At 49.1% G+C, this 12,728-nt stretch overlaps 1 protein-coding gene and 1 long non-coding RNA gene across 2 annotated transcripts; both read left to right on the top strand.

The window, feature by feature from the left end:
• The first annotated feature begins 5,148 nt into the window (after positions 1-5,148).
• Positions 5,149-7,089, top strand: LOC123044384 (GDSL esterase/lipase At4g10955). The gene is made up of 2 exons (XM_044467112.1): positions 5,149-5,808; positions 5,951-7,089. Exons 1-2 carry the CDS (start codon positions 5,738-5,740, stop codon positions 6,702-6,704), a joined length of 825 nt encoding a protein of 274 aa, XP_044323047.1. The 5' UTR covers positions 5,149-5,737; the 3' UTR covers positions 6,705-7,089.
• A 685-nt stretch (positions 7,090-7,774) lies between these two features.
• On the top strand, positions 7,775-9,269 carry LOC123041072 (uncharacterized). Its single transcript, XR_006418358.1, has 3 exons — positions 7,775-8,205; positions 8,484-8,580; positions 8,733-9,269. It is a non-coding gene; the product is annotated as an uncharacterized lncRNA (long non-coding RNA).
• Positions 9,270-12,728: the final 3,459 nt, after the last annotated feature.

The following is a 12,728-nucleotide window of genomic DNA, read 5'->3' as shown; positions in this document are numbered from 1 at the left end:
CGCCCCGTGGGCGGTGGTTCCTGTTCTTCTCCTGCATCGTCGTCCAAACCGTCGATGTCTTCGGAGTCGAAGTCAAGCACGTCGGTTAAGTCATCGACCGTGGCAATGAAGTGGGTGGTGGGTGGGCAACGAATTCCTTCGTCGCCTGCTTCCCACTCGAGCCGGACATAGTTCGGCAGAGAGTCTCCTGACAAAGAGAGAGATTTTAACGAGTTCAGCATGTCGCCAAAGGGCGAGTGCTGGAAGATATCCGCAGCAGTGAACTCCATTACCGGAGCCCAACCAGATTCGGTGGGCTCGGAGGTGCGCGGACCGGTACCTACAGCCGGATACGAGTCCGGGGGTCCGGTGTCACATGCTTCCTTGGGGGTGAAGCCTGTGTTCGGATCTACCGCCGATGAGTGTGCGGGCTCCGGGGCGGGGTCCATCCATCCGTCCTCGGGCGATGCAATCTGATCCGAATTTAGGTCTGGGGCTTCTGCAGGGGCGATATCTCGAGCATTTTCCGACAGCAGGTCTAAGCCGTGCTCATCGTGACTGTCCGGCGCTCCTGGCGCAGGCCCGAACCCGTTGAAGATCAAGTCTCCGCGGATATCGGCCATGTAGTTCAAATTTCCAAACCTGACCTGGTGGCCAGGGGCGTAGCTGTCGATCTACTCCAGATGGCCAAGCGAATTGGCCCGTAGTACGAAGCCGCCGAACACGAAGATCTGTCCGGGGAGAAAAGTCTCACCCTGGACCATGTTGTTGTTGACGATTGAAGGGGCCATTAAGCCTTGCAGCGACGACACAGAGGAACTCTCAATGAAAGCACCAATGTCTGTGTCAAAACCAGCGGATCTCGGGTAGGGGGTCCCGATCTGTGCGTCTAAGGTCAATGGTAACAGGAGGCAAGGGACATGATGTTTTACCCAGGTTCGGGCCCTCTTGATGAATGTAAAAACCTACTTCCTGCTTGATTGATATTGATGATATGAATATTACAAGAGTTGATCTACCACGAGATCGTAGAGGCTAAACCCTAGGAGCTAGCCTATGATGATTATGATTCTTCCTCTAAGGACTAAACCCTCCGGTTTATATAGACACCGGAGAGGGCTAGGGTTTACATGGAGTCGGTTACAAAGAAGGAAATATAATATTCGGATCGCCAAGCTTGTCTTCCACGCAAAGGAGAGTTTCATCCGGACACGGGATGAAGTCTTGAGTCTTGTATCTTCATGGTCCAACAGTCCGGCCAAAGTATATAGTCCGGCTGTCCGGATACCCCCTAATCCAGGACTCCCTCAACGACCCCTTCCAGTAATCTCCATCTGGGGATGCATATGGCCTTGAAAGTGTTCTGGGTACGCCATCCACAAGATATACAACAAAGTATCACCAAAAATATTTTTTAGTCCTTTGTCTCTTGCTCCTTCTAGGAGATGCATCATTGTTATTCTCCTTGTTACAATATACAGAAGCTACTTCAATTGAAGGTTCATGTTTATGTTCTAAATGTAAGTTTGGTTGGCTAGTGAACGCTCTATTGGCTTTCATGGAAAAATGGTCTCAAAGAATGTTGCATCTCGAGATTCAGTCACAATGTTAGCGTGCATGTTAGAAATCTAAGGTTTAATTACCAAAAATGTACAAGCATTGCTATTATGTGCATAACCCAAAAAGACGCAATAAGCAATTTTAGGGCCCAACTTCCACTTTTTACATGTTGGTACATTTACCTTGACCAAACATACCTACTACATACAAATAGAATAGTAGGCTTAGACCAGAAGACGCCCGCGACCCAATCTAGGAAGATCACCGTCACAGAGAAGCTGGCCCCAGGGAGGGACAAATATATTCCAACTCCGGGCATACATATGAGGGGCATAAACCTCACAAGTTCCACGAGAGATCCACATGTGACCGGGCTTCATTTATGTAACGGAGAAGGAACCAACGATGTCATCCCCTTAGTTTGATGTTGCTGGTCACATAGACGAATGAAGTCAAAAACAAGGCCACAGATATGGTTTGACTGAAGCTACGCACGCCCCCCGTCGATGCCAGTATCACGGGAATGACGTCATGATGGGGAGATCTTATTCATCACAGCAATGATAGATGGCAAAAAGTTATCACATACTTCATGTTTAACATCCGGGGTGGACAAGGCCACAGCGGCGCCGACGCCCCAGATCAAGGTGGTGGTAGGGATGGCTGTCACCGTGCCGGAGCCCAATCTTCTTCCTTGTACACCTCCACATCCAACCCGTGCTCCAGCTCGTTACCATCGGGGATTCCTGGGTGGGCTGGATCAACATGAAGGACCTTCGCGCTGGCTAGCAGCACGCCGTTGTACGGACAGATCGGACCACCATCGATTTGCTTGTCGTTGGCTGTGTTTGCCGCAACGGTGTGGTCAAGCGTCGCGACTGTGTTCAAAGTCATCATCTCCAACAACAAAGTGCACCTTAGCTCCGCCCAGGCGGTGCGAGATAATGCAATGGTCACTAGATGGCTTCAAGCAGTTGCTCGGACAACCCGATGATATAATGACAATGGAGACGCTATGGTTGCGAGTGGCAGCCCAGACGACGCAAGATTATGAAGTGGCGACGCAATGGCTGCGAGTGGCAGGCCAAATGGCATGGGCTGATACAATGGCGGTGACTCTGTACACGGCAGAACTGGCACTAGGTGGTGGCATGACTGCTTTTGGAGGGCGCCAGCAAGCATTCGTCTCCCGACGCAAGCATACGCTGTCGATGGCCCCGGGGGTGTGCTGACAGTTCCCCGTCGGCATCAACCAGAGCCTTTGTTCATGCTGAGGACACCAGGGCAATGCCATGTGGACATGGTGGATGTTGCATGTCAGTTTGCATCGATGTGGAGTGGTGGCGGCCAGATCCGCATCGAGACATGGCCGACCTCCCGATGATCATGCTGATTGTCCAAGATGGGAGTACTTATCACCTGTTTGCTAGTACCACTTCGGCCTGGATTGGATTATTGGATGGGATGACTTTTGGAAGAGTCGTCATCAAGGTAGTACCACTCCCGCCTGGATTGGATTATTGGATGGGACGACTTTAGGAAGAGACGTCATCAAGGTTGTGAGTGGAACACCGCTTCATGTCTGGGTGAAAACCCTTGTCCCGGCCTTTATTGGTCGGGCTCGCAGTCACGAGCTTGCGTTGTGACTTTGTTGAAGATGTTATCTCCTTGTCTTTGTGCCAGCCTTTCGTGGTTGGTCACGACAATTAGATGAAAAATGTCTTGGTTTTCTTCGACGAGATGTGGCGATGGCGGCGGAAGGGCATTTATCTCTTCTTGAAGGCGTTATTACTGAAGAAGTCAACTTAGTCACAGGTGTTAAATTCATATCTTGTATTGGTTCTACCATGTCGCCTTTGCTTTGTACTTCACTTGTTGATGGTTTTGACCTTGCTGTCTTACATTCAATTTAATAAAAATGGTTGTGTGCATCACAAGCGGTTTGAACCTCCTCTTCGAAAAGAAAAAAAAATTCCAACAAGCACTAGGTCTCTTCAAGCATTGGCGTCAAGTTTGTTGAGCCGACGCTATTTAAGTGTTTCTTGCAATAATTTTTAGGATTTGTCTTTCACGTGAGCGGCTCCGTAATAGAGGAACTGGAGTATCACAAAAGGTGTGGCTACCTCCCATTTAGATGAGGATTAACTAAATCTCATCGTGCTCACATCAACATAGATTTCTTTTGTTATTCTCCTCTTTTCTTCTTTCACTTTTACTTTTTCTTCTTTTTATTTTTTTGCCTCATGACTATTTGTATAGAAAATATGTAAATATAGTTGAGCACGCCGATGAGTACGCACTTGCGCACATGTGCATGCACATGCAACTACAATCGCATTAGGTAGGTAGACATGTAGTTGCGTTCCGATACATAGATATACAACTGCAGTTGAATACATGTGTGCAGACGCGTAAGATGTGCACGGTGTGAAAAAGGATAAAATAAAGTAAACCCGACCGATGCACCGTACGGTCAACGGGTATGCAATGCAACTGCAGTTGCACGTCGATAGACGGATCCAAGAGCAAGAGAAAGAAACGGAAACCAAAAATACTAAAGCGGTTGCTACTAGAACTATTAGAATAACCCCCCAAAAAACCCCAGTTAGTAGGTTCCCACCGAAGAGCCATCGAACCAGATTTGTCATTTTGATTTTCGTTTTGATTTTTAAGAAAGAGATTATTCACCTAGAGCTTCAGCTATGTCGAAGCGTGACTTATTTGCCGCTCCTTGGCTGTCAAACCTTCCAATTTCAATTCCAAATCCCACCCCGTCATCAGTCCTGTGTATATAATTTCGCAGCCCATGGGTGTGCAGACACGAACATGCAAAAGTAGTTTCACGCGGTATAAAAAAGGCAAAAAAAAAAGAAACGAAAGAAAAGAAGTAAAATTAAACAAACGAAAATAAAATATTCCACATAAAATCAAGTGACGTGGCACTTAGATGAGAATAAGAAAATCTGTATCACAAAGGCTTGCCATTCGAACTTTATAAACGCGATTTCACACCGCAAGAATTTGGTACCAAAATGATCGATTATATAAAAAGAAGCATTTCCTTGGAAATGAGTGCAAGGTGACCCGACGTCTGCAATAGCTGACCTTAACCTACGCACCCAAATCGTGGATCCATATGTAGCGTCCAGCCAGACCCAAGTTAACGAAAAGATCTGGCAACTTGCACAATCATAAGCTTCCCGGCAGCAGTAGTAATCAAGAAAACGAACGCCCTGGGTGTGAAGTGTGAACGAAGCAGACACGCGGAGCACGACCGCACTGGCCACACCCACACCCGCGAGGGAACAAATTCCGCTGGTTAGCGTAACAAAACGTGACCAAATCACCCGCTTAACCAAGGCGCGTAATCAACCACCACCGGCGCCAGCCTTCCCCCTGACGACAGCCACCCCCACGACCCCTGTCCCCGCGGCCATCGTCCATCGACGCGTCGGGCCGCCTAACCCAACCTGTCATACACACGACGCAACACAAGTACAGCTCACGGAGCCCGCCACGAGATTCGATGCTTAGCGAGGGACATAACATCTCCGTCCGCGGGTAGGGAGGAGGGCGATGCATGCATGGTCCAGGCTGATTTAGGCAGGCCGTGGGCGACGGAATATATGCTCCCCTAAAGCTTGCGATCGACGGAGTCCGCCCGATCCGCGCGCTTGCCCTTTCACAGCCTGGAGCGCAACCATTCGCAGGCAGCAAGCAAGCAACCGGCGGCCATCCGTGTGAGATCGATCGATCGCTCGCCCCCAATTCCGATTCAGTCAAGTTGCGGGGAACTGGAAAGCGCGCGCTGGCTATCCCCTAGAGCGATCTTTCTTTGTTCTCTTTGCTAAGCTCCCTTTATTCCCGCCATTAAACTATGCCCTCGCTCCACTAGCCAGCAAATTCGGCCCAATCCTTCCTTTTCCTTCCTTCCTTCCTGCCCGTACACCACCCTCCGTCCCTCCCTCCCTCCCTCCCTCCCTCCCCTGCTTTGAGCGAAAGATCCTGCCAGGCTGCCTGCGAGGCCGAGGCTCCCGTCCCGGGTATATATTTCCCGCCTCCCCCTACACACTTTCCTTACGACATCGTCCACACCCGACTCGAGCAAGCAGCAAACAGAGACGCAGAGGGAGGGAGAGTGGTTACTTACTGCCTGAGTGCCTTGTGCTGGTTAGCTACGAGCTTCAGCTTCTAGCGCATGGCGGACATGGGGGCGCGTGACAACTTGCCCTGCTCCACTTCCTGGAGAGAGCTCACACACACCAGCTGGTAAGCATGCATGCATGCATGCGCTCGATCGATCTTCCTCCCTATTGTGCTGAATTACGCGACTGATTGGTTTGGGTTTGCGAGGGAGGTCGAGGAATGCGTGTCTCATGTTGTGTTTTTCCTGTTGGTTTGGGGTTTGCAGGAGGGACGACGATTACAGGAGGATGGTGATGGCGAGCCTGATCGAGGCGGTGTACCTGCTGGAGCTGGAGAGGCAGGAGCGGCGGGACGCGGCGGAGGTGGCGCAGCAGTGGTGGAAGCCCTTCAGCTACCGCCTCGCGCACGAGCTGGTGGACGAGCGCGACGGCTCCGTCTTCGGCGCCATCTTCGAGTGGGAGGACCGCCACCTGCTCGACCGCCGCGGGGAGGAGGAGAGGCCCACCGGCGCGCCCAGCGCGGTGATCGCCTTCCGGGGCACGCTGCTGCGCGCGCCGACCATCCGGCGGGACGTGGAGGACGAGCTCCGCCTGCTGGCGTGCAACAGCCTCCGCGGCTCCGCCAGGCTCCACGGCGCGCTGCAGGCGCTGAGGGCCACCATCGACAGGTTCGGGTCCGAGAACGTGTGCCTCTGCGGCCACTCCCTGGGCGCCGGCTTCGCGCGGCAGGTCGGCAGGATGCTCATGGCGTCGCGGCAGCAGCAGCAGCCGCAGCCGCCGCAGCAGCAGCAGAACCCCGCCGCGGCGCTCGAGTTCCACCTCTTCAACGCGCCCTACCTGTCGCTGCCCACGGGCGTGCGGAGGGTGGTGAGGACGGCCGACTGCCTGCTCAAGACGGTCCGCACCGGGGTCGCCGCCGTCGGCAGGTGGCACGGCAAGGCGCTCAAGAACGTGGCCTACGCCAACTGCGTGCTCGGCTACACGCGCCTGGACAGCGACGGCAGGAGGTTGTTCGAGTGAGAAGAGAACATGCTACGCCAACTGCAACTGATCTACCACACCCATGACTGACGCCATGACTCGCCTGAAGAGAGGGAGGGATCCAGCGCTGAAAACGTGCGACTGTACTGAAAATCTCAAACACGCGGCACGCATCTCGATCATGGAGGCCATGATCCCGAACGAGCGATCTACTCTATCTACCAGCTTGTACTAGTAGGATTCAATTTCAAGGAGACAATAAGCATCTTGCCCGGCACGAGGATGCACGGCTTAGGTAGCTAGCTCATTAGCCTGCATGCTTGCTCTCTAGTCTGTACATGTTAATCTCTTTTCCACTGTCAATTGTGAATTATATTACTTATCAGCTACGTATGTACGTATTTTCCATGGACTTTTGCCCCAATTCCCCTGTGCATACACCCATCCGTAATCCGTTCATGAGAGCGGCAGGTCGTATCGTATCTCATTCTGTCTCCTTTTTGGCGAATCCTGGGGTGCCCCCACATTCCACCATCATCAGGAACTCGTCGACCGCTACGATTTCTGTCGGTTCATTAAAAAAACGGCACCAAGAAGAAGAAAGTTCATCTAATCACACGGAAAGAGAGAGAGAGAGGAGAAACAAACAACGACAAAAATGAAAGGAAGGCCAGCTTTTCACACCCAACGATCGGAGAAACGTGCGGAGAAGCGATGGCTAAGCAACCGGTGAACCGCGTGGCAAGCACGCATGAGCATGACCGCACGCAACTTTCGCGGTGAAAAGTGCAGGTTGGGTGTGTGCATCTGCAGTCTGCATCATGCATTGTCGCCTGCCTGTATCGTTGTAGCGTTGGGAGAGACAGACAGGGCGCTCCCGTTTCTTTCACTTCTGTCCCGAAATGAGAGAAAGAAAAGAAACAAGATATCTGATCTGCGGTGCGTGATTTGGAGTGGCCGACAGCTCGAGGAACTGATGTAAACTCTATGAAAAACGTCGTAGCCGGCACCTCTGAAAAAACGAACGTCGTAATCGTAACCGACCGCTGGAACTTTCCGGACGTTCAATGCGCCGATACTACTAGTACTATTTTTGGTTTGCTGCTTTGAACAAATGGGTTGCTTCGTCCACAAGATATTTCTGGATCTACCATTTTTCTGGATCTACCAATTCTCCTCCTCGCCTCTCTCTCGCTCTCTCTCTCATTTGTTGATCGACAGATATCCATTCTCCCCTCGCAAAAGAAGAAGAGATGATTGATTCCCTTTCTCGATTCATTTGTCAAGGGATAATTCAACCTCTCCCCCGTTTCATTTCTTGACAGATAGTCCAGCCTCTTGCATTTTTCTTTCTTTTTCGAGGCATCTTGCATTTCATTTGTAGAGACACAATTCATCCTCTCCTCCCGCTCCATTTGAAGCAAGATAAGATAATTCATCACCTCTCCCGCCCATTCCAATTGCCGAGAGAGAATCCATCCATTGCCGCATCGCAATATGCATCAACATCAGGGCATCTCTCATCGCGACGGGGAAGCAGGTAACCATTCTGGATTTGTCTCCCCGCCGCCTTTGCAAGTTATCCACGCCTTCATGTGGTTTCATTACGGCAATGGATCCAGGGCCGGGCCCTTTCCCCTAAAGAAAAATAGAATCATTCTTGAATGCAATGCAACTGAAATTTTCGCAGGCACAATTCAAAGCCTTTTCCCCCTGACTCGCATGTTCGCCATTTTTAGGAAAAATCTGAATCAACATTCAATCCAATCATATCAAATGTTGCTGTTTCCTTGACTGCGTCGCAATTGTTATTTTCAGGAACTCCTGGGCCGATGATGCCTCCGTCCAAGGACGAGGAGGAGGAGGAGCCTCCTCGTAAGCCTCCGGTGTCCACAACGTGCTTCATATTAGGATTGTAAGATGCTAATCAACGCACCACCGTTAGGAATTACTCCCTCCGTCTCATAATATAAAGATGTTTTTGGTTATGGGACGGAGGGAGTAGTTTTCATCCTGCTGCGAAGGGATTTATATCTCTGATTTCCGTTTTCCTGTGTGATGTTGCAGTTTCGCCGCGCTATGCTGCTGCTGCTTGGTTGACGAGCCGCTCATGTGACACGGGTTGTCTTGCGTGCTGTGCCGTGCTTTTTGTACATAATGCAGGAAACAAGCTATCTATCTCTGGCCCGTGAATGCTTTGCTTTCCTACTGAAATTCGGAGAATTCTCCTTGCACACAAGTGATTGTTGGAACTATGTAGATCAGGACTATTAAACAAATTCAATAATTTCTAGGTGGACTTTAGCCCGTATTTTTTGCTACTCGCAAGGGAGTTAGACCAGCATATTTTTCGAGAAATTTCCTTCCACCGCTAAGAGTTTCAAAAGAAGATACATGCACACGCATTGATCCTTCGCGGTCCACCTCACCTCGCGCACCTTGTTTTGTGAACAGGATAAGATGGACTCAAACACAAGCCAAGTGTGTGCGTTGTCTTCTTTTTTACGTGTGTCAGAAATCGAAACATTTTGTGTTGTAGTGGAAGATAAATCCGACCAGTTTTGTGGCCTGCTCCTTTCATCTTCTATAATGGTTCAACTTTGACTGTTCAAGTATATAAGTGGTCGCCCCTACGTCGAGAGAGAGAGAGAGAGAGAGAGAGAGAGAGAGAGAGAGAGAGAGAGAGAGAGAGAGAGAGAGAGAGAGAGACTTTTCCAGAACCATGCATGTCATGAGAAGACCACCGGAACCGTGTCTCTTGCGACCACTTACGTAAAAGAGGTGATAAGGTTTTGGGGAACGGAAGAGAGGCGATATGGTTTTGGGGAGTGTTCACCTGACTACTCGTTGATTCGTCCAATTCCTTGACATTGTCTACTTTGTCTCAATGGCTTCAAATGACTCCAACGATACCACCGATGAGGCCGTTATGATCGCTGCCAATGTTGCTTCCAAGGGTGCTTCTTCTTCATCTGCCACGTATGTGTTCTTATGCCTATGTTAGGGACTGCTTTTGGTGTTAGTGTTAGCATGCTATAATTTCCTTATCTACCAAATTGCAAGTCTAGATTGTTGAGCACTACCAGTGGTTGGATCATTTTGTGTATTAGTTTCATGTTGCATTGTCTACTTCATTTCGGGATTAATTATAATAAAAAACTACTCATATTTTCAGGAATCCAAAAAGAAATATTATAGGCAATTTTCATCGGTTGGCTTTGCAACCATCAAACCTTGTGTACGTGAGGGTGTGAATTACAAGAAGTGGTGCACAAGGACGGCCATGATCTGTTTTCATGCCTTCAAGGGAAAACCTGATGGTACGCTTACTTCTCAACAGGCGGAAGCATCTGAGGTCGTCAATAACCTCTTCAGAGGTACTGTTCTCGGCGTTCTTGGTGACAATATAGTCAATCCTTACATGATTATATTTAATAGCAGAGATAAGTGGGATCAGGCCAAGTTTGAGGTCTCAGATGTAGATTGTGAGTTGTATCTCAATGAGCCATATCATGACTAAAAATTGATCAATGATTGCTCAGTAATTGAGCAAGCAAATGAGATCTAATCACTTGCCAAGGAACATGAGCACTTTTCATGTGTGTTGCCAGACAAGTTTGTTGCCGACGATGTTATTGCCAAGCTTCCCCTCTCGTGGAGAAATTTTGCCACTTTCCTAGAACTCAAGAGATATGAGTTTTTCGTTGTGAATCTCATTGGGACTCTTAATGTTCAAGAATAGGCGAGGGCAAAAAAAACACATGTGCTCTAGTCAATGGCTGAAATTCTAGTGCAAATGTGGTACAAAGGAAAAGTTTTTTTTTTGCAAAATACAAAAGAATAGTTTGCAATCCAACAAGTTCAACAAGAACAAATATGATGGCAAGGGAAAGTTTGAAGGCAAGAATAAGGGCTCACGGTCTACCAACTTTAAGGAGACGGATGAGACAAAATGAGAGTGCCATGTGTGATCCTAGGCACCGACCACATGATTGGCAATATCATGGGAAAAGCGGCAAGACCGCCGACGTTATTACCTAAGATGAAGACAACAATGTATGGTAATTTCCATAATGTTCTTTCAATATGTCATTCCGCTGAATGGTGGGTTGACATGAAAGCTAATGTTGTGAGTGTTACATATTCCACTTATTGCGATGTTAGGCTTCATTCGTGCAGATGGGAAATGTGTCACATGATTACGTTAATGTTTTTCATATAGTCAACTTGAAGTTTACTTGGAAATATCATGTCACTGAAGAATGTGCAACATGTCCCCTAAATCAACAAAAAAAATCTCGTTAGCGGATCTCATTTGTGTCAAGATGGCTTTAAGTTGTGTTAGGGCATTCCTTGCCTTAGTGTTTTGGTGATGGTGACAACTCACTTTGCGGACTAATCGTATACCAAGTTTCTCACGTTCATTTTGTTTGTGCACGATGATTAGGCATTCTCTCTGGACGGAAAAGATCGAAGATGGTGGTTTCTACGAGTTTTATTTCTTTGGTCGTAGGAATCCCATACTATTAAGACGGAATCCGCATCGGAAGGAAGTGGTTGAATCAATGCACGTACACATTCTTTTACACCTTCAATATATCCTTCCGTTCGAGGAGAGAAAGGTCCTCAAACTCCTTCTGCAAACAGTGGTTTTTGCTCCCAGCGGTTGTACCGGCGACCCAAGCGGTTGTACCGCTTTTCTGGTACGTCCGATGCAACCACCGCCCTAGGGGTGATACCCTGGGGTTACAATTCCCAGGTCGCTTGCCAGCGGTTGTACCGCTGCCTCAGGGCGGTGTCCCACCTCAATTCCGGCAAACCCTAGGACTGCCTTCTAGCGGTTGTACCGGCCCTGTATTGCCCTACCACCGGACAGGCTTCTGTTGTGGGGCGGTTCTTAGGCAGTGGTGGCCCGGTTATATTGGTTGATTCCTTTTGATCGGTACAATCAGTGGTTCGGAGCGGTTGTACCGCTCGGGACTTAGCCACCACCCGTTCTTGGACCTGACGGTTGCACTGTGCAACCACTGCCTCAACTACCACTATGGGGTGACTCCCTTCAGTTTTGAAGCGGTTGTTGGACGGTGGTGGAGCGGTTGTTCCGATGGCTCTTGCCCACTGGTACTACCGGCTGCTCCACCGGTTGTACCGCTTGGTAGGGTTTCTGCTGGGTACCTAGTGGTCTCTGGTTGTATTGGGACCTAAACCGGTTGTACCGCCGCAGTATAAAAACTGGTGTAATGGTTGGATTTGGGGGACACTATATAAGGGGGTGGTTCTTTCACCTACCTTCTTACCTCTTGCCTCTCTTTCTCTCCTCTAGTAATGCCCTTCAAGCTTTCTTGCCCGATCTCTCTCCCTAGACACTCAAACTTGTTGATTTGCTAGGGATTGAAGGAGGAGACCTAGATCTACACTTCCACTAAAGGAAATTTGATTCCCTCATACTTTCTTGTGTGGATTTTGTTACCCTTGGGTGTTTGGGCACCCTAGACGGAAGAGGACACCTCAGACCCACATTCCATTATGGTGAAGCTCCGTGGTGATGTTGGGAGCCTCCAATTAAGTTTTGGAGAGAGTCTCAACCTCGTTCGGTTGCCGCCTTCAAGGGCACCACTAGTGAAATCATGACATCTTTCGTTGTGCGAGGGCGTCAGGAGAATACGGTGGCCCTAGTGGCTTCTTGGGGAGCATTGTGCCTCCACACCGCTCCAACGAAGACACACTTCCCCCTAAAGGGAAGGAACTTTGGTAACACATCCTCGTCTTCACCGGCTCGACTTGTGGTTATCTCTTACCTTTACTTTGTGCAAGCTTGTATTGTGTTGTATCCTTTGCTTCCTTGTATTGTTTTTGTTAGCATCATATAGGTTGTTCACCTAGTTGCATACCTAGACAACTTATTTGTTGCTAAACCTAATTTGTTAAGAAAAGTTAAAATTGGTAGTTGCCTATTCACCCCCCTAGTCAACCATATCGATCCTTTCAAATTGATATCAAAGCCTCATCTCTCTTTAAGGGCTTAACCGCCTAAAGAGTACGATTGATGACGGGTCTAGTGGG

Source organism: Triticum aestivum, chromosome 2B, assembly GCF_018294505.1.
Source record: "Triticum aestivum cultivar Chinese Spring chromosome 2B, IWGSC CS RefSeq v2.1, whole genome shotgun sequence".
NCBI classification, from domain to species: domain Eukaryota; kingdom Viridiplantae; phylum Streptophyta; class Magnoliopsida; order Poales; family Poaceae; genus Triticum; species Triticum aestivum.
The sequence above is the reverse complement of the archived record's forward strand: the minus strand, read 5'-3'. Positions and strand labels throughout refer to the sequence as shown.